Source organism: Mycteria americana, chromosome 9, assembly GCF_035582795.1.
Source record: "Mycteria americana isolate JAX WOST 10 ecotype Jacksonville Zoo and Gardens chromosome 9, USCA_MyAme_1.0, whole genome shotgun sequence".
NCBI classification, from domain to species: Eukaryota; Metazoa; Chordata; class Aves; order Ciconiiformes; family Ciconiidae; genus Mycteria; species Mycteria americana.
Window position 1 is genome coordinate 44,321,042 of NC_134373.1, and position 22,538 is coordinate 44,343,579.

The 22,538-nt window shown below is 39.9% G+C and overlaps 1 protein-coding gene across 8 annotated transcripts in view; it reads right to left on the reverse strand.

Moving 5' to 3' along the window:
* CCDC148 (coiled-coil domain containing 148) overlaps positions 1-22,538 on the reverse strand; it is an 86,042-nt gene that overhangs the window by 60,193 nt on the left and 3,311 nt on the right. For 3 of the 8 annotated variants that reach the window (XR_012777138.1, XM_075512039.1, XM_075512033.1), the window contains exon 1: positions 4,065-4,149. The exons of 1 other annotated variant lie outside the window; for it this stretch is intronic. Coding sequence is in view for 2 of the 7 variants with exons in the window: in XM_075512039.1 (XP_075368154.1) it covers positions 4,065-4,119 (55 nt within the window). In the remaining 5 variants the exon portion in view is untranslated. Of the gene's footprint in view, positions 1-2,294; positions 2,347-4,064; positions 4,150-7,189; positions 7,342-19,451; positions 19,550-22,538 lie in introns of those variants that run through there. 4 more of the 8 variants (XM_075512034.1, XM_075512035.1, XM_075512036.1 and 1 more) reach the window with 3 other exon arrangements.

Here is a 22,538-nt window from a genome sequence, read left to right on the forward strand (position 1 = left end):
ACTTTAATCCAAAGCGTATTATATATACACTTAAAACTGGGTGAGACAAGGACTCAGAAGACCAGCAATCAAATCAGAACAAATCCAGAAAACCAAGGCTACAAATCCTGTCTGAACAAGACTTGTCAAGAGAAAAAGAGAGAAGCACGCTCAAGGTAACCTCGGATACATAGCTGCCTAATATTAATGGACAGATTTTCCTGGCTTATTTGCCTGCACCAGACTCCCACCGAAACAGACTGCGCCCTTCTTCCCCTCTAATCACCATCTAGTTTCCACAGGCAATCCTTTTGCAGTTTCCACTCTGAACTTGAGAGGGTACACTACCTACATAGAGGAAGGCTTCCTCCTTTCCTCTTGCTTGTCAATCGTGCTTTCCTCTCCATTAATCTTCTCAACATGCGAATTATTCCACCAAATCAGTGTTATACTAACCAGGTTATAGCTTTGATCTTGTATTATGACTACTTTTTTTATTCTCTATATACCTTACACAAAAAACATCCAGTAGTTTGATCTAATAATTTCTTCCATTTTATCCCTCCTATGAGCTTAGTATGAATAATCTCCTTTCTCCCAGTTTTTAGGCCTTTAGGTAGCTTTGTTCATCTGTGGTCTTTTATCATCAATCCAAATTTAAAGTTCTCATCCCTAAGTTAGCAAGATTTTATGTGAAGATTTTTTTTTTCCCTTCCTTCTGAGATTGTCCAGCAGAGATTCTGGAACATCATTCCATGTTCAAAGAAGCAAAAGTTCAGTCGCCAAACCCTCTAAAAAGCCACTCATTCAGTTCTTCCTCCTATGCCTATTACTCCTTCATTACTGTTCCCAAAGGCTTACAATCACTTCTAGTCTGCTAGGAGTCATTTTGGGCAGTAACATCAGTGTCCACACACATGAGCAGCAGGGCATGGCAGGAGCTTCAGAGCAATTCCATAACATTTCTAATTCAGGCTCCCTGCAGGCAAATGCCTGGGAGCACCTGGGAGGTAACTTAGCAGATGCATCCTGTCATATTCATTAGAAAAGAATCAGTAACTGTTACTAGTACTACTAAATGACACTAACTACTGCTAGAAGTCATTAAGTACAACTCCTTGGTACGGTGCTTGTAAATCTCATGATCTTTGAAAAGCATGGTAGTGTGATGTTCCAGCATCAGAGATCCTCAATTAATTCCAGGATAGCATACTGGGATACAGGTAAGTGTCAGAACAAAGGTGGGAGGAACAGTGTCCTCTTCCTGAGGAGATAAAGATCTAAATCTCTCCCTGCAGCACCTGTTGCAGCTGCTGCACAGACCTCTGCAAGTACCTAGTGTCAATGCTTCTGGAAATGTTCTACATGCACCCTACACACGTGTCAATGCATGCATTGATAAAGTCCTCATACCTCAGTCAGCTTTTAGCCTTGCCACTCCTCCTTCAATATCAGGAATTGGAAGTTATTCCTAAAGCATTTCATTAGCATGGATCTCTCACACCGCTTGTTCCGAATTGTGGTATAGATATCCAGGGGTAGGAACCCTAACTGGGTATGGCATTCAAAATTGCAATATCCTGACCAGTTTTCTTTGGTCTATGTCAGCATTGTCATTTCCTGAAACTACTCAATGAAATTACAGTTTGCTGTTCCTGTTTGACAGCTCTCGCTCACCACTGGCTTTTGAAAGCCTGCTTTCTCTATGCCAGCTTTATTCTTTAATACAGTGTAGTAAGGATAAGATATATGCTCAAAAACCAGATCCATGTAATCTTTTTTGCCCCCTTTTCTTTCTCACAATATAAAATGAGAGAAGAGGGTTGACAATAAAAAGCATGGAAAAACAGAATTAAAAATGTAAAAGTGCATACAGATGTACAGGAAGCAATAACGAATACAGTGCAGAAAACAACTAGGAAGGGAGAATGAACCATCCCACTGAATGAATAGATAGAGAGAACAAGGAATGCAATAATCAACAGGGAGAAGCACTGTTTTTCTTTGGCTGGGTTGTCTTAATCTGTTCTAACCACAGAAAAATGTATCGGAGAACAGTGAATAAGCAGAGAGAATCCATTTACTTAAAAAGGTTAAACTTGGTGGTACCTAGATTAAAAAAAAGTTGTTACTATGTTCGGTTTCTAAACCAAAAAAGTTGTGGCAATGTTTGGAAGCCTTAGAGTCGTCTCTGAAAGTCCCAAGTTTAATTTAGCAACGTACTCTGATATTTTCTACACTCTTAAAAAAGTTTTATATAAAACATATAAATATACATAGCTACATATAGAACTAATGTAAGAGAAAGTAGGTACCTGAGGTACTTCCTCAGATAACTCATCTTCACCAACTTAATGTCCCTCACATCTAAGAAAAGAATGAGGAGGAGTGAAAGACAGGTTCAGTTTCCAAACCTCTAACCCCGAATAATTTAATTTTATCTTTTCTTTTGACATGCTTTTTCCTTTAGTCTGTATATCTGAACCTTACTTATCTCTGCTACTAATCTTTACCTGTTTCTTTTTCTACTGAGGACTTTATTCTGAGGAATTTTCTGAAGTCAATGGAGTCTATCCATGCGAGATTAACTCCAAAATCAGGGTCTTGGCATATAGGATGCAAACTTTGTATTTAATAGGCAACTTATTGGATGTGTCTTATATTTTACAAAGAAAATAAATTTTATATATTTTTATATGTATACACTCAAATATATACACATATATACACACAAGTAAAAATATAAAGTATTAAACTTTTAGATTTGAAAATGCCTTTTCACAATTTTCTGTAACAAAATATTTGCTAAAGCCTGAGATACAATTATAATGGTAAATCAAAGTACTTGAACTTTTGCCCCAGTACTGTAAAGCTTTAGCACACAGATCCTCAGTAACTTTACATAAGCTAGGAAGCTTATAGGGATAAGGAATGGGCCTTTTCTTTTCAACCTCCTTTTTAGGTTCCTTTAGTAGTGAAACTTGCCATTAGCTATTAGTAGAAAGATTTTTTCCATTCACTATTAAAAACATAGTGGCTGGAAGCAATATGCTTGATGTATGGTTTTGCAGAGGGGTCCCATATAAAATGTTAAGGTAAATCCTGCAAAGCTATCTTATGATCCTCCTTCAAGTCTCTGCTAAGGATTTTCATTTGCCACATGCCTACAGGAAGTTTGACAACATGACCCCAGCTAGTGCCTCATCATGGAAAGATGTTTTTCAAGTCAACCATCAGGGCAGTTCCCAATATCAGTACAGACTGGGCATTGAATGGATTGAGGGCAGCCCTGCAGACAAGGACCTGGGAATCCCGGTGGACGAAAAATTGGACATGAGCCGGCAATGTGAGCCTGCAGTCCAGAAATCCAGTCGTACCCTGGGCTGCATCAAAAGAAGTGTGGGCAGCAGGTTGAGGGAGGCAATTCTCTCCCTCTACTGTGCTGTCGTCAGAACCCCCCAGAGCACTGCATCCAGCTCTGGGGTCCCCAGTACAAGAAAGACATGGACCTGGTAGAGCAGGTCCAGAGGAGGCCATGGAAATGGTCAGAGGGCTGGAACACCTCTCCTGTGAAGAAAGGCTGAGAGAGTTGGGCTTGTTCAGCCTGGAGAAGAGAAGGCTCCAGGGAGACCTTATTGCGGCCTTTCAATATATAAAGGGGGATCATAAGAAAAACAGAGAAAGACTTTTTACCAGGGCCTGCAGTGACAGGACAAGGAGCAACAGCTTTAAACTGAAAGAGGGCAGATTTAGATTGGATATAAGGAAGAAATTTTTTACAATGAGGGTGGTGAGACACTGGAACAGGTTGCCCAGAGAAGTTGTGGATGCCCCATCCCTGGAAGTGTTCAAGACCAGGCTGGATGGGGCTTGGAGCAACCTGGTCTAGTGGAAGGTGTCCCTGCCCATGGCAGGGGGGTTGGAACTGGATGATCTTTGAAGGTCCCTTCCAACCCAAACCATTCTATGATCAGAATGCTATAGCAGCTTCCATATGCAGCTATTAATTGCACAGAGTATTTCATAAGTAGTTTTATTCTAGATTGTGATAAAACAATTAAATTTGAACATGACAGCATACATACCTGCATCACTAATCCTATGAGTTGTAAAGAATGTTCCATGGTCTGGTTCACTCATTGTTATTTTTTATGTATTTTTTTAATATCTGTTGAGAAAGAAACAGATGTTTTGAGAATAGCAACATTGTAGATGTAAGCTAAAAATATTCAAACAGATTCAAAAAATATGTATTGTTTTCTGAGGAGAGAGGACACACCTCACTAAAAATGTAATTAGACAGAAATTCCACAAGTTCATGTTTCATTTTAAGAGAGATTTCATGTGCCTCATGTCAGTTAGCAGCTAAGAAAAATAAAACAAAGTATTATTTCCTTGATGAATCTGTAATGCTGTCACATAGATCACCTATTCTTTCTTCTGTGCTTTTCAAAATATAACAATCCTATTGACCCAAATGTAAGGTAAGTTTTTGAGGTGTTCTTTGCTTTTTAGAAATTAAGCCTGAAAAGATCACTCTTTTCTTATATTTAGAGACTGTGGTTTATATATAGATCCCTATACACCCCCTTTAAGAGTCTCCATTTCAACACTTGTCAACCCAAGTCAGCTGTTTCAGCAACAGTGGCTTAGTTCCTGATGAGCAACTATGACAGGCAGCATGTATCAAGTATTCACATCATCTTGGGTAAACTTGACATGTAAGATGCAATAAGATATACAATATAGTAAAAAACTTTTATGTCTTAAAAACCTTACTTGCACCTTAATTAAGCACACATGGGCACCATCACAAGGGTTGCATACAAAGAAAAGCAAGGTGTTTCAGTTGAACTGAATCAATAGATGAATAATGCCAGAAGGGGAAGGTCATGTTCAACCAGCCTCCCCACAAACCCTTTCCCTCAAACCCAGCTCTACCTTACAAAAATTTCCTACGCACAAAATTCCATCCACTTTGTCACACCTTTGACATTTGTCTGGTCCCACAGTAAATTTGCAGACAACACCAGGTTGGGTGGGAGTGTTGATCTGCTTGAGCGTAGGAAGGCTGTACAGAGGGATCTGGGCAGGCTGGATCGATGGGCCGAGGCCAGTTGTATGAGGTTCAACAAGGCCAAGTGTCAGGTCCTGCACTTGGGTCACAACAACCCCATGCAACACTACAGGCTTGGGGAAGAGTGGCTGGAAAGCTACCCAGAGGAAAAGGACCTGGGGGTGTTGGTTGACAGCTGGCTGAATATGAGCCAGCAGTGTGTCCAGGTGGCCAAGAAGGCCAATAGCTTCCTGGCTTGTATCAGAAATAGCATGGCCAGCAGGAGTAGGGCAGTGATCGTCCCCCTGTACTCGGCACTGGTGAGGCCGCACCTCGAATGCTGTGTTCAGTTTTGGGCCCCTCACTACAAGAGAGACACTGAGGGGCTGGAACGTGTCCAGAGAAGGGCAACGAAGCTGGGGAAGGGTCTGGAGCACAAGGCTGATGGGGAGCGGCTGAGGGACCTGGGACTGTTCAGCCTGGAGAAAAGGAGGCTGAAGGGAGACCTCATCGCTCTTTACAGCTGCCTGAAAGGAGGGTGTAGAGAGGTGGGGGTCGGTCTCTTCTCCCAGGTAACAAGCCATAGGACAAGAGGAAATGGCCTCAAGTTGCACCAGGGGAGGTTCAGAGTGGATATTAGGAAAAGTGTCTTCACCGAAAGGGTTGTCAAGCATTGGAACAGGCTGCCCAGGGAAGTGGTGGAGTCACTCCACCACTTCCGTCCCTGGAGGTATTTAAAAGCCGTGTAGATGTGGTGCTTAGGGACATGGTTTAGTGGTGAGCTTGACAGTGCTAGGTTAACAGTTGGACTTGATGACCTTAGAGGTCTTTTCGAACCTGGACGATTCTACGATTCTAAGTACCAACACAGTAAACAGTAGACCAGCAAAATCTGTTAATTTGTGTACTGTGGAGTTATTTTTATGCTGTTCTAGTGAGTTGAATCAGTTTATCCATACAAATTCCAAGGATGGCACAATGCAACAAGGAGGGAGGGAAGGAAGAGCAGCAAAAGCAATGGAAGGGGAACTACTCTGACAGAGCGCTATTAATTTCAGTCAAATAAAAATGTGAAACTGCAACCAAAGATACTTAGCACTGTACTTTCCTGTGAGATATGTTTCTTCATGACAACACTCTGCATTGCAGAATCATCAAAAACAGCCAAAGTGTAAAAATCTGACCTAGATGGACAACAGTTTCATGAACAAGCTTCCATTATTACTACAAACAAATGGTAAGTGCAGTTGAAATTACAGCCACAACAGTACACATACATACACACACACACTACTGTTCCTGTGACTCAAAGTCAATTTGATATTAATTCTGTACATGTTAACTATGCAAGTTACAAGGCAAATAACATTCATGACCACCAGGGCTTTGTACACTGAATATTCTATGACCAAACCAAGTAGAAAATCATGAACACTCATTGATAAAGTGTGACATTTCTCAATGCTTCTTCATGCGTATTCTTCAGTGTGATTTAGCAATGCTATGAAACTGTCCCTTGCACTAAACCAAAAATATCAAAGTCTAAACGTCATCTGTCTTCACCCAAGAGTGACCATTCATTAACAAAAGGGACCTTTCCAAATTTTTTCTGAAAGTAATTTACAATATCGATTGGTCAGAAGCTACATTGAACATCATCATCTGATCACAAAGACTGAAATTAAAGATACATGACAGTAAGAAAATATGACAATACATGAGGGAGTTCAGTCCTCTTTTGAAAGATTAATGTGTATTTTACAATCTAATAGTCACCTGTAAATAAATTTACAGTTCTATCCCAAAGTCTACACACTCCTCAAATGTCAAGGGAAAAAAGAAAGGAAGAAAAAGGTTAGCACGCTCAGCGTTAATTCCATTTTTCTCCACTTAAAGCAATTACTTGCTTTCAACTTGTAACCATATAACACTGCCAGATTCATCCAGACAAATGAGGTAATTCTCCATATCAGAAGCAACTTTGGCCTGTTTGTCATGGTAATGTTTTATCTATACATCAATTTAGCTACATATAATTTTCTAACTGCCTATATACTTAGATTGGAATAGATATTTTTTTTTAAAATCAAATTAATTATATATGTAAATCCTTAAGGAATGGATTTACATAACACAGTAAAATATGGGATTTACCTTACTTATTTCTTCAAGATGCACAAAGACAGTTTAAATGTCGCTTCTTTTCCCCCTAAAGACAAAATGTATTTTTCTGCTTCTTCTTAGAAACATCAACTATGCACGGGCTTGCCTTTCTCTATTTCTTGGAGGAATCACTAGAAATATAACTGGAACAAGAATTACTCAATCACCAACACACAAATCTTTAAGCTATAGGCTGATCAATTTAAAAATGGCACTTAAAGAAAATTCTTTTTATTCAGGTTGTTTACAAGTCTGTAAATTAGGTTTAGTTTAGTATCCCTCATGTCATAATTCCCTTAAATTTCCAGCCTCCAAAATCTTCTTCCTGGGAGGAGGGGGGAGTAGACACATCATGAAATTCTGTAATTAAAAAAGGGGCCAGAGGGGGAATCTTAAAACAAAGAGTGAAACCCTGCAAAACTGGCATAATTTCCCATGGAATTCTATAATATTCAGCGCTTTATGGAAACTCTGGCACAATTATGTGACACAATCTTCCACTGAATTTATAGTCATGAAGGTTGAACAGGAAAACTCAAAACACTAATAATAAAAGCTCAAAAAGTAGAAAAAAACTGTAAGAAAACTCAAAATATTTGTTTAGTACAACTTTTGAATTATTTCTTCTTAAGGCTTTCAATGTGAATCACAAAGAAACAAAACCAGGCATTTTTTTCTTTGCTGAATTTTACTCTTCCCTTGAAGAGTAAATCAACTACATACCTGAATTTAGAGCAAAGGGAAAGCATCATAATATACTGAAATTCTTTATTTTAAAGCTTTTTTTGATTGACCAGTCTAAAACGGACTTTCATACATCTCTTTCTTAGAAAGATCATAAGTTATCACAATTCCTAGCCTCATTCAGGAAGACGTGAATATTCAGCTGTGGCTTGGTATTTCTATAACTCTACTGGTATTTTTACCAATGTAAAAATGAAAAATAACTGCATCAAGTCTCTTCTTATACCATCAGATATAACCTATATTTACACAGGGCCAAGAAAATAAGGGGGAAGAACCAACACAAGGATTCTGAACAAGTATGACCATTCTCCAGTGGAGCCACTCGAGCTCTACAGATCAGCAGCATGATTTTTAAACAGCAGCAAGTTCTCTTGAGGGTTTTTGTGTACTATGGTTAATATTTACACAGCAATGTTGATTTTCCTTAGCAGAGATATCAGCAAGGCTACCACATTCTGAGATTCTGCAAACAGAAATAAATATATCTGTATTAGACTTGAAGCGGATTGTCTGCACACGCTTTGTGGAACCATTTAGACTTTTTAGATTTGTGACAGCCCAATGACAGCAGCAGCTTTGGCCAAGTTGCCAGAATTCCTCAAATTAAAAGCAGGGATATATCTACAAAGGAAAATATATCTACAAAAGGAAAACACAACATGGGATAGACCTAACTACAGAGTGAGACATCAAAGTTCCTTGCAAAGTCAAAATGAGAGATGTGCAACAGTGAAAACTGGCTTTGCTTTGCCTGTAGCACTTGCAATTCTTGGCACCCAATTTCCCCATGCTTAAGTTAGAGAGGGATTCAGTGGTATATTTGAGTACAGTGGTACAAAATAAACAATTTACCTCAAAAGATTCTCTGACTCTGCTCTTTCACAAGGTTAATCCTTAGAAAGGGCATTTAAGCCTCCATCATCAGTTCTACAGTCTGTATTCATTCATGCCAGTATTACAGTAGAGATACTTTATTTTGATATGGGCAAACTGCTATCAGACAGTATTCTTAGAGCATACGGTTTGCATCAGTAGCCTGAGGAAATCCCTGCTCATCTCAGTCTCCCCGGGCTGAGTGGAAGAACTGTGATTCAGCAATTTCAAAGAGCATAAAATCTACTTCCATTTTCCATTCTTACAAGCATAATCCATGGAAAAATCATACATAGCAGAATTTTCTTCTGCTTCCTCTTGCATTTCCACTCTAGTTCATGGAAAGTAATGCAAATATTTCAGGGGGTATTTTAGTTTTTAACAAGAACCACTGGATTTTGCATCTCAATACATCTGGCAGTGCCTTTAAGCACCTTCATCCTTTTGCTCTTGAAGAGACCATTGGAATTTTTGCATTTTATAACCTTAAAAGAGTAATTGCCACTATGTCGATGCTCTCAGTAAATTCTGAGATCTGTTAGTATTTCTCCTAGTTGTGGACTCTGTATTAAAAGGGGAAAGGAAATCAATTAAGGTCGAGGCTTGGTATATTTACATCATAATGACACTTTTACAAAGATGAAATTATTTGTAGGTTTAAAGGCAACAAATTTAATTGATAGTGGTGGGTTAATTCTGGGGGTGCTTGCTCAACCTCTACCCTGCAAGCCCCCTGTCAGCTTAATTTGAAATTTTGCACTGAATGAACACTACAGCTTACAACCCAGACTTTACATTTCATGATGAAAATTATTAATATTTAAAGGTTTGCAGCAGCTTGAACAGAGCTAATGAGTTACAGCTAATGATTTTTTCTATATACCTATGTGTTTGTGAAGCTAAAATACTTAGAGAGTAGAAATATCAATTTCAGTAAGAGTTCACTGCCTTCAAAATCTTTTCACCTTTACAGATTACAACAGAATAACTTTAATTCACATTACTTCTTTTCTAAAGGAAGATGATTCAGTAAGTAGTACTCCTTAGAACAAGAGTAACTTCACTGTTCTTGCTCTGATACCTATAGTATATTTTCATTGGGAACAGGTTTGTTTGTGGGCTTTTTTGGCAATTAGTTTATTAACATCCATACAATGCAGCTTGAACCAAACATGCAATCCAGGAACTTGGGTCAATCCATTTAATATTTGTGACCAGAAAGATTAAGAAAAGATTCAAGAAGGTTGACATCTTAGCATTTAAACTTTTAAAATACTCTTTAGACTACAGCCACGAGGAAATTTGGGTACCATTCACAAAAGAGAAAAGGACCTTCCCTTCCTTTAAACATTGTATCCCAGCTGTTAGGGATAAGGAGGCATGAAGGAGGAAAACTTTCATTTCCAATGCCCTTTCTGAAGGGTCTCCTAAGCATTGGAACCACAAGGATTCCCACATATCGGATGGTTGTCTTATCCATACATATTAAGGGATAATCTACTCTGAAGGTTTTTGAATAGTGCCTACACCTCACATCCAAACATCCTAAACCAAAATGAGATATGTCATTTGAGTGTTTAATTCAAAACACTTTATCCAATAACTCAAAATTAAAAAAAAAAAAAAAATAAAATCCAGCTGGGTTCCCTTTCTTGGCTCTCCCCCAGCATGGTCTAACTGTAAAACAGAAAAACTCCAGAAGCCCCCTGGGACCAACAGCAGTAGGAGGCACTGACTTTGTCCACAGTGCTCCACAAGGCTTTGATCCAAAGCAGCTAGGGCATGCCATGCTTTGTTTGCTGATCCTAAGTAGTGATTACAAAGCTGTTCATGCTTTGTCTCATATGACATTGCTTCCTTCCAGGAAAACACCTGGATGATTGTCTGCCCTAACGCTGCTGGCATACGTGGAGCTAGCCAGGCCAGGATGACTGCACTCCCACATCACTGGTGGATGCAAGCTCAAGTCCAAGCTAACAGGCAGCACAAGCTAAGGCCTTCCTCCTATTCACTTTGCAAGGTGCTCCAAAGCCTATGGGTGAGTACAAGTTTGTCTCTAAATACCTTAGATGCAATGAAGTTTAAGCTCAGATTTGTTCTCAAGAACAAGCAAGGACAGGCTGAAAGAGCAGTTCAAGTACCTGAGAGCACTGACTAGACACAGGGCTACCTCCTGTCACCACGTGAGTGCAAGGACTCGTCAGGAGTTGTAACTAACAGCAAAATCAGATTAACTTCTCACAAATGGAGACATGCTTCCCTCTCCAGCCATACTATCACAAACAGGATGGCATTTTTAGTAAAGATACTACCACCATGCAGTCCAAGCCTGGAGACCTAAGCAGCAGGGAAGGGCAAAGGAGCGTTTTAGCCGGAGAACTAAGAACTAGACAACTCAGCAGATTTGGAGGAAAGCTCTAAAAGAAGAAAAAAAAGCTGCATTAGGGAGCTCTGCCAATTAGTACCATGTGCTGTACAATTGCATAGGAGGATGCAAACTATCTTTTGTAAGTATCAGCAATCTGTATCCAAGTTTATCCAAAGTGTATCCAAAGCTGAGCTAGAGCTCAATCTGGCTGCTGCTGTAAAAGACAACAAAAACCACTTCTTCAAATACATTAGCAGCAAAAGGAGAGCTAAGGAGAATCTCCAGCCCCTAGTAGATGGGGGAGGGAACACAGTGACCAAGGATGAGGAAAAGGCTGAGGTACTTAATGCCTTCTTTGCCTCAGTCTTTAATAGCAGGGCCGACTGTTCTCTGGGTACCCAGCCCCTGGAGTTGGAAGATAGGGACGGGGACCAGAATGGAGCCCCCATAATCCAGGGGGAAATGGTCAGTGACCTGCTGCACCACTTAGACACTCACAGGTCTATGGGGCCTGATGAGATCCACCTGAGAGTGCTGAAGGAGCTGGCAGAAGAGCTCACCAAGCCCCTTTCCATCATTTACCAGCAGTCCTGGCTAACTGGGGAGGTCCCTGCTGACTGGAGATCAGCTAATGTGACGCCCATCTTCAAGAAGGGCCGGAAGGAGGACCCGGGGAACTACAGGCCTGTCAGCCTGACCTCGGTGCCGGGGAAGCTGATGGAGCAGATCATCCTGAGTGCTATCACACGGCATGTAGAGAATAACCAAGGGATCACGCCCAGCCAGCATGGGTTCAGGAAAGGCAGGTCCTGCTTGACCAACCTGATCTGTCCTTCTATGACAAGGTGACCCGCCTAGTGGATGAGGGAAAGGCTGTGGAGGTTGTCTATCTAGACTTTAGTAAAGCCTTTGACACGGTTTCCCACAGCATTCTCCTGGAGAAACTGGCTGCTCATGGCTTGGATGGGTGTACTCTTTGCTGGGTAAAGAACTGGCTGGACGGCCGGGCCCAAAGAGTGGTGATGAATGGAGTTTACTCCAGTTGGCGGCTGGTCACAAGCGGTGTTCCCCAGGGCTCTGTGTTGGGGCCAGTTCTGTTTAATATCTTTATCAATGATCTGGATGAAGGGATCGAGTGCACTCTCAGCAAGTTTGCACATGACACCAAGTTGTGTGGGAGTGTTAATCTGCTTGATGGGAGGAAGGCTCTGCAGAGGGACCTGGACAGGCTGGATCGATGGGCCGAGGTCAATTGTATGAGGTTTAACAAGGCCAAGTGCAAGGTCCTGCACTTGGGCCACAACAACCCCATGCAACGCTACAGGCTTGGGGAAGAGTGGCTGGAAAGCTGCCTGGCAGAGAAGGACCTGGGGGTGTTTGTTGACAGCCGCCTGAATATGAGCCAGCAGTGTGCCCAGGCGGCCAAGAAGGCCAATGGCATCCTGGCCTGTATCAAAAATAGCGTGGCCAGCAGGACTAGGGAAGTGATTGTGCCCCTGTACTCGGCACTGGTGAGGCCGCACCTCGAATACTGTGTTCAGTTTTGGGCCCCCCACTACAAGAGGGACATTGAGGTACTGGAGCGTGTACAGAGAAGGGCAATGAAGCTGGTGAAGGGTCTGGAGCAGAAGTCTTATGAGGAGCGGCTGAGGGAGCTGGGACTGTTTAGCCTGGAGAAAAGGAGGCTGAGGGGAGACCTTATTGCTCTCTACAACTACCTGAAAGGAGGTTGTAGAGAGGTGGGGGTCGGTCTCTTCTCCCAGGTAACAAGTGATAGGACAAGAGGAAATGGCCTCGAGTTGAGCCAGGGGAGGTTTAGGCTGGATATTAGGAAATTTTTCTTCACTGAAAGGGTTGTCCAGCACTGGAACAGGCTGCCCAGGGCAGTGGTTGAGTCGCCATCCCTGGAGGTATTTAAAGGACGTTTGGATGAGGTGCTTAGGGACATCGTGTAGTGGTGGTCTTGGCAGTGTTAGGTTTACAGTTGGACTCGATCTTAAACGTCTTTTGCAACCTATACAATTCTGTGATTCTGTGAAGTTTGACAGAATGAGCAGTGTCTTGAAAAGTCATACTTTTCGTCCTCAGTGTGATTTCCAAGCTGACTTCTGGTTATTCTCCTGCCTTCCCCATCAGCTTACAGTACCTGTTCCAGCTCTGTTGTACATGGTCAAAGCACAACAGCATAGGATTTAAAAATAAATTAAAAGAAAAAAGGTCAGGAACTTCAGCTGGAAATAAAGAGGAAGGGGATACCACCTGACAATTTCATTACTGCATCAAACCTTTAGTAGGGTTAAGATTTTATTAGGTCAAATAAAACAAATCAGGCTGAAGAGACATTTCAAAATTATGAGTAATGTAAAGGCCGGACAAAACACCTGTCATTAGAAAAATAACTGCACAAAGAGCTAGCAACCTAGTCTCTCACAAGCTTAAAAGAAATTCTATTCCTCTGCTATAGACAGTCAGCCTTCCTCCTGCCTGCTTTTTTGGGTTTCTGACCATCCTAGCACTACTTCTATTGATATACTTGGGAAGAGAGTACTACACAGTGACTCTTGTCTAACCCTATATGAAGGCAAAAATAACTTATTGATGAAAAATTGGGAGTACTTGAAAGCTTTAAGAAGACTGGATCCATCGTACCCACTTCTCTCTATAAAAACCTCTTATTACTGTTCCCTGCCCAGCTGCCGTGTTAGCGTCATTCTCCTGTATTACACATTTTGGGAACCATCATCCTAATCTGGGTCCATCTGGCCAGCTTTAAATGACAAGCTTCTTCCAGCACAAGAAACACTGTCCTTTTTAAAAAATAACTATGGATACTAGTAAGATTAGCAGCAGCAGAGCTACCCTCCAGTTTGTTTATTTGTCTCTTTGGCAAATTGTTGATATCTCTTCTTTCTACTGACTTGTTTCTCATATAATGTCAGCATTTTAACAAAACTTCACATATTCGCCTAGCTTCCACTCCTTTGAAAAGAAAGCAGGAGAGTACATCTGTGGGAACAGAACTGATGCAAAACCCAAGTTACTGGCCATTTTCTGTAATTTTAGGGCTACTGTGTTTGATTAAATAAGTGCTTATTCCCTTCCAGCCTACCCATTTCTCTCTTCTGCAGTGATGTCATACATTTGTATTTGATCTCAGCCTTTTAACGGACATTATTTTCTGTTATCACAAATTCAACATTATGACTTCACTAAAACACTGAAAAGGAATGTTAAGATGGTTTTGGAAAGGGCAAGATCTGTATAAACCTGTATTTTCTCTTCAGTAACTAGAAAATGTACCAATCAAAATGATAAAAGCACTGCAAGTTAAATTTATTTCTGCTTTAATGCTGATAAATCTAAAAACCTCTTCAATGCTATAAAAGTTCACCTAAGCCTGAATTCAGATACCCTGCTTCAAGGCTTTGTTCAAACTTCAATACAGCCTCTAGATTGGAAGTCTTGATACATCTTAGAAAGAAAAAGTACAAAAGACAAAACAGACATCAAACAGAAGCCTTTAGTACATAGAAAACTGTTCCCCAAGGATGCTAAATCAGCTATGTCTACAACCAGCCATGACTGAACCTTTTAGTAGCAGTAAAAAGCACAAGGTTTACCAATCCTCTGTTTCTCCTCCTGTTGGTAGTTTTGTATTTCACTACAATTCAGAACTATTTTAGGTAATAACAAATATGACCTCTTAAAAGATTATGCCTCCAATTAAACTAAACACTTCAGTGCATTCTTAATGTAAACACTTGCCTGTGCCTGAGGTATATGACTTAAGTATACTCTTAAATACGGGAATAGCAAATATTAAGGCAAGATCCTACTCCCTTTCATTTAAATCGAAATGAAACTCTGCAAGTGTGTTAGCCAGCATTTCTGGAGCAAGCAAAGCCTGCAGTCTGCCAATCACACCCTGTCACATGTTGCTACTGGTGATGATTCATGCCCAGTTAAGGTCCTAATTCCACAAGCATGAGTACTCCCAATGAGTTTAACCATTAACTTTAAAGGAGCCTAGATTTCACTGCCTCAATTCAACAGATCATTTGCATACATAAATCTTTGCAGATTCGGGTCATGAGTGTCATTTTTTCCTCTCAGCTAAACTGCTACTAATCAACAGAAGGGCAAAATTACTGGGTGGGGAGGCACAGTGTTTAATGATCTGGACATGGTATTTAAAACAAAATTTTTTGTGCATGTTTTAAATCAGTCAAATTATTAAATGTAAAATCAATAATATGAAGCCATACCAGCTCTTCACAAAATACAATTTAACAGCATAATCAATGACAGTTTAATAGCTACTCATATTTTGTGCGAATGAAGGTTGCTTAATTTTGGAACAGCAGGTGTTACAATCCTGTCACTGGTTCAAGTAGATTACTAGCAGGCATACACAATTAAAAACCAGAAATGAACCACTGACTTCACCGAAAACTTTGAATACAACATCAATGGGAACTTTGATTATACAGATGTTTCCTAAGACATCCAAACTCGGGAAAAAAACCCCAAACATAGAAGTCCCTTATTTTCAGTGCTGTCTTTTGAATAACTGGAGATTTCTTAAATATTTTGTGGAAGGCTTTTTCCTAGATTTTAAAGTTTAAAGGAAATGTTAATTGCTTAGCTACTGCATGTTTCCATTCAAAAAAGAGGAATATTAAGATGCAGTTGTTGGAACCCTTTGATCCTAATTATTGTTAGGGAAAAGAGGCAGAGAATCACTCCCATTGTATGACATGGAGTAAAAACAACAAACAAATAACCAGCTTTATCCTTTAATCAGATCCGTTCTCTTCTTCTAGTTGAGCTAACTATCTGAAAATGGCACCTATCCAGAACGTTTTAATCTTGCAGCAGTCAATCCTTTCCCCAGGAAGGAAATACACAGTATAATACTTTTATAAATCACTGTCAAAACAGTTGCTAGAGAAGTCCCATAGTCTGATTATCATTTAAATTTGCACTTCCTAGAGAAAGAATTATGGATCTGTTTGAAGTGAAGTCAAGTATCAGAAATTGTATGTTCCCAAAAGAGACATAGTCCTTTTTGTCTATGATAATCTCATTACTTCCTCATTAAGTAAAACTTAATCCAAAGTAGGAAGATCAATTTGAGTAACACTTAAAACAATCAGCTTCACAGAATACTCTGTCACACTGCAAGGGATGGGATGGGATGGGATGGGATGGGATGGGATGGGATGGGATGGGATGGGGGGAATAGCTCATCTGCTTTCTGAGTATCTGTACATTACAAAAGAACTACTATTCCCCCTCTATTCTTTGAGTATTCCAAGTAGAAAATCCAAGATAAAATAAACTTTAAATACACTTCATATAGAAAAAAAATTGCAACAAGCAAATAAAAGGAAGGAAGTAAATTTTTTTAAAGTTGACAAGTTGACATAAAAAGGGTAGGAAATTAAGTCACCCATGTCCACCATGCAACCTTGAATCAAGTGAGTCAGCTGGCATTTTGTTGTGTTGTTTTGAACAAAATACACACAATTCATTTTCACTGAGCAAATGCACCCACTTCCAAGTTAGCCAGCTGCAGACAGCACACCTGGCAATTTCAAAGTTTAACTGAAAGAGAAGATGAAATGAGAAAATGCTCTGATGCTTTCAGTAGTTAATTACCATAGAATGGTTTGGGTTGGAAGGGACCTTCAAAGATCATCCAGTCTAGAGACCAACCCCCCTGCCACGGGCAGGGACACCTTCCACCAGACCAGGTTGCTCAAAGCCCCATCCAGCCTGGTCTTGAACACTTCCAGGGATGGGGCATCCACAACTTCTCTGGGCAATTCCTGGCACATGGGTGGGCAATCCTGGACAAAATCCTGCTTTGCTGAGCTAAAGGCAAAAATCCTGAGGCATCATTTACAGACTTTTGGATTTGAACACAAGAAACTTGCAGTTTTATTATATACTTTTTTAATGTTCAATCTAGCTTTGTATTTATTACCTCAATGTATAACAAAAAGTAAGTTACAAATTAAGCAATATGCTTCAACATATTCATTTGAAGATTTATTACAAGATGTGAGTCTGAGTTATCCATTATAGGACCCTACAATTTTCTCTATTACTTAAGAAATAACAAATGTATAGTTCAATCAACCTTTAGCTGTCTGACTCAAAGTATATCTGCTTACTTGCTAGCCTATGTGGAAAGCAGGATATTTGTAATGGTGCATCGAGCAACTTACCACTCTGCTGCTCTGGCACCCAACAGATAAAATTCTTAAGTCTATGTTACTTGTTCAGCACAACAGAAGTAAAGATGCTGTAATAGAAAACTGCCATAGAATCAATGTTCCCTGCATTACAACAAAGTATCTGGACTTTGCCTTGACTCTTTTTTTGTTGTGCCTTTTTTCTATTAATGGAAAACAAAGCCAAAGCAGTAGCTTGAGACTCTAGAAAGAGATTGATATTAGTGGAACAAAATATTGCAATTTCATTATCTCTTAAGGCCCACCAGTTTTGGAACCAAGCATTTCAGCCACCCATATAAAACCAATATATTCTTTTTTCTTTTTTTAAACCAATAAAAGATCTCATTCGCATGAACAAGGAGACTAGACCTAACAGGCAGAAAAGTACTGAGAGAAGTAATTTTCTTGTTTAGGATTTCTTTGCTTAACAGCACCAATGAAAAGGTCCAAAATTTGACCTGCCTTCTAAGTGCTAAAATGAATCAAATAAATTCTTCTTGCTTGTATATAACTAGAACATTTAACTTCATGGTAAAAAAATAAATAAAACTATCACCTTGGTAACTTAAGAAAATGCATTCTTTCTCTAACAAGTGGCACCCAGAGCTGTGCAATGTACAGCACTTCAAATTGAACCTATATGGAAATTAAAAACTGCAGTATTTTCACCATTTAAAATATATTTCAGAACAAAGTCATATTATCCATACAGATCATTCCAAATTGTGTAAGGAAAAAATATCTGACTGTTTATTTCCATATAAAAGTTTTGGTGCCATTCTTCTTCCCGTGCACTTAGACTTTCTCCTCAGGACACTGTTCTGCAAGATTAATGGCCATTCTAGTCTGGATCCAACACAGCACATAGCTGCATGTGTAAGCTTAAACACACCAAAGTATTTTGTAGAGTCTGGGTCAGTATTAAATGTTCTTGATACTATACAAATATACAAGAGGAAGTAAATGATTGTATTTCTAAGAGAACTAGCATACATTAAAAAAAAAAAAAGAAAATCACTAAAACTGTGTAAGTAACCAGAAAGGAAGGTTTCACAGGACTAATACCATCAGCTAACATGTAACTTTCTGATGATAACCTAAAAGCTGTAAGGTTTTACAAAAGAAGCATCTTTTCATTACAGTTTTCATAGAAGAAAAGGAGGGCTTCATCAGGAAAGAAAATCTGTTGCTAGAGGTGCAAGAACAGCAAGGAGGAAAGGACTGGGGTGAGAGTAGAAAATACTTCAGAACAGATATTCAGGAGACTAAAAGGAACTGAATGACAGGAGAAACTAAGGAGGTTACAGAGCTCACAGCCTGGGGACAGACCAGCCAGCAAGGTAAACCAATGCAAGCAGAAGGGCTGGCTCTCAGGTGGCTCACTTTGGAACGTGATACTGAAGTGCTCTCAATTAATGATGGCCTCCTGCCACCAGATGACCACCCTGATGGGGCAAGGACTGACCATATGTTTCCGCAAAGAGGCATCTTTCCAAGGGAGATATAAACATCTCTTTACCCTTCAATGGACAGTGCTTGATTGCTTGTAATCTTGCTGAACCAAACAGGCACTGGTCTCCTCATACAGAGGATCCTAGCTGCAACAGGCGTCAATGAAGTTGTAACGCCATAGGTAATCTGGTCTTACACAAAATAAGCACAGGCCTCCTTTTTTCTCGTAACAAGTTATGCCTATGCAGTAGGCAAGGATTCAATTGCAATGACTTCTCATCAAGAGGTAGGATATGCACTGTACCACAGAAATTTCAAAGATGGATTCCATGTATAATAATGCAGGGCCAATGTAATTGCAATGTAATTTTACAGGCAGGGATAGTTAAGGAGATAGACCTTAAAGGAGCTGTAGCAGAACTGTGTGTCCTATAAGAGGCATCACATCTACTAAACCATCAGCTACTAAAATAATCAATACTAAGTAGTAGCAGAAGTTCTGTGGAAGAGCTGAAGAAGCTCAGAGTATGCAGAAGTCATCAAGTCACTCTAAAAACAATAAATTACCTACTGAAGACTGGGCTTAAAAATTCCATACAAAGTATCTGGATTGCTGCTGTTAAATCACGGCCCCATTGCTCTTCAGATAAACCAACTGATGTGATTTTGTTTCCAGTGCTGCAAAATGAACAAGTAGAAATATACAGTTTTCAGAGTCATGATAGTTTTCTTTTCTTTAACTAGCTAAAGTCCAAATTTTCTCAAAGCAGGAAGGGAAACACAAGTCCAATTTTTTGTTTCATAGAATGAAACAGGTGATTTTAAGTTGTCCTCACCTTTTGCACATGCTCCTGTCTTTGCTCTTGCCTTCTGTGTAGTATTTTAAATTAAAGCATTTCCACCTACCCCATTTTCATGCTAGCTTTGTTACTGATTTTTTTTCTTTAAAAAAACAAACCTGTATGGAAAGGTTCACTGACCCACTGCTGGAGGCCTCTTCCCCACAGCTCTGCTGACAGACCGGTTTGTGTAAGCATTTCTTAATGAACTTCAGGCAGAAGTTAGCTGGCTTAGTTTATACTGTATGGGGGTACAGCTTGCTTTATCAGTGCTTCAAGAACATATTACTCCGTTTGAGTAAGTCCAATTTCTCCTTAAGCCGAGATACTTTTTCCTGTTATACCCTATGAGAAGCTATGGCTTTCTCAGTTGCAATGATTTGCACATTTATGGTTATACTTAAAAGCAATACTGCATCAGTGCTCTCAGAGTTTAACAGATTGCTTCAGAAACCAAGCTTAAGGCAAAGACACACAAACAGGGCTAATAGCCATTAGGCAGGAAAGAAGAACATGAGGAAGCAGGACCTTGTGAGTTAGTGCTGACACCAAAGACTATCACTGTACCTTAAGCGAGCCTGGTTTTTGTCTGCCAGTAGCATAGCTGGAGTCAGAGAAGAACATTTGTCTGCAGCCTATGAGATAGCGAGCAAGAGGGATAGATAATTCGTATGATTTAGAAGCCACTGCAGGTTATTTTGTCAGGAGCATCAGTAACATTTTGTACAGCTTTTGCCAGTTCTGCTAGGCCAAATTTGCAGAGTTATGTGCAGGGAAGCATTTGGCACACCTTCACTTTAAGTTAATGCATAATGTTGTCTGATATCCTACTACAAAAAAACAAAGCATACTTGTCTGAAGCCTCTCATTTACAAACCTTGGAAATGTACAGTCCATAAATAAGAATCAATCTTCTTTTTGCATATACATTTTCTTTGTTGTCTCCTTATTCATAAAGATCTCTAGATTTCAGTTCGAAATTCTGTATCCCTAGTCTGATAAGAAAGATTACAATTTGGTAAATTTCCCAACATTTTTTCCAGGCCTCAAATAGGGCCTAGTAAGAAGATGGGTAATATTCTGTTCAGCTTGAGAATTGTAGCAGCCAGTACGAACTGCAAAGGATTTTAGCAGGCCTTCACCTGTCCTTGAGCAGATATAAGTACCTGCATTGTCCAGAGCTGGGTTTTTTTTTGGTTGGGGGGGTGTTTTGTGCTTTGTTTTTCTTTAAAAGTTGTTAGTTTCTACAAAAATTACTTACCAGCTTAAGACCTGAAAACGCACAGAACAGAATGACTGCTAATCACCTTTTCTTTATTGGACATCCTACTCGGCTTTTCCTCACATCTCTTGCCAAATTATCCATTTGGCTGCTGCCGAGCTGCGCAGTTTTGTCAGATGCAGCAATATCCAAGAGCAACCCTGACTTACAGGTGCACATGTGTGATGAAGCCTGGTTTCACAATTAGCAGGCTTCAGCAGCAAAGCTGACTTAAGGACTTCCTTTCACTGGGCACTTCTTCCTACCCTCCCACTGCAGTACGCTACCCCCAAACAAAATACCAACAAAACCAATCATGGTGCCACACTATAAGCTGAATCAATATATTGGTACAGGATTCTTCTGTTTTGCCAAGAAAGGGTTACTTTTCTTAAACCTGAATCAGCTCAGCAACTGAGCTTATATTGTGGTCCAGCAAGCTGTTGTTCCTCAGACCTCCATTTTGCTGAAACAGGTACCCAGGGCAAAACATTTCACATTGCTGCCAAAAGAGGAGGTCCCTCATTCCCTCTGTATGTAGCTACCTGCAAATATCTTAGTGCAGGCATTAGAGGCAGGGACAGTGATCTAGATCAGGAAATTGATCCAACTAAAAAACTAAGAGCGTATGTTGTGGGGAGGTTTCTGGGGAAACTGGATCAATTTTCTAATCTAGCTCATTGCACAGTTGTACGATCATGTTTGCTGGCACAAGAAAAGCTGGAGAGATATCATGACAGGGTAGCATTGACCCTTTCCATTGCAGCTGGGCTTGAGCCAGATTAAAGTGGCTGTGTAATCAGAAGCTTGGTGATCATGCTGAGCACTTTGCAGGATCTAGAATCAAATATTCACACCTGATGCTTCAAAGCCATGGAAGGAAAAAAAAAAATGATGAAAATGCAAACAACTTGGCAGTATCCAAATAGTTTTCCTGAATATTTTGTTTTCCCACAGGGAGAGAGAAATCTATACCCATGATAGAGTAGTAATTTTTAATGCCACCATCTGAAACCCAAAATTTCTGTAAAAACCCTTGCTGAAACAGCAAAGTGTCAGTCCACTACTACTTCAGAAATACACCTTCTATTAGATGCCACACCTCCCCAGTTCAACAATAAAAAAGCAGGAGAACACTTACTGCTTTTTCAATGAAATGAAATTACAGTTTCCAAATTACCCAAAGTCAATTGTATCATGATTGACTGAGTTGCTGTGACATCAACACAATGGCTTGCAGTAACTTTTGAAATAAAGTTGTAGGTTTTAATGAGGGGAAAAAACCCCACACATCTAAATAATTTCCCCTGTGAACGCTAAACAGCTGCTCATTTGTTCAGTTAGCCTGCCATGAGCATCATTCTCTTCTTCAGTTATTTTTTTCCCCAAACCTTTGTAATTTCAGTACCTGTATGAGATTACAGATAGAACAGGTAGCACTAAACAGTTTCCAGGGGGGAAAAAAAAAAAAAAAAAAAAAAAAGAGAAACAGAGACAACACTGTTTTCGTGACTGATATTTATCTTCACAGTCGCACATTTCCAAGGACCAAGCATTC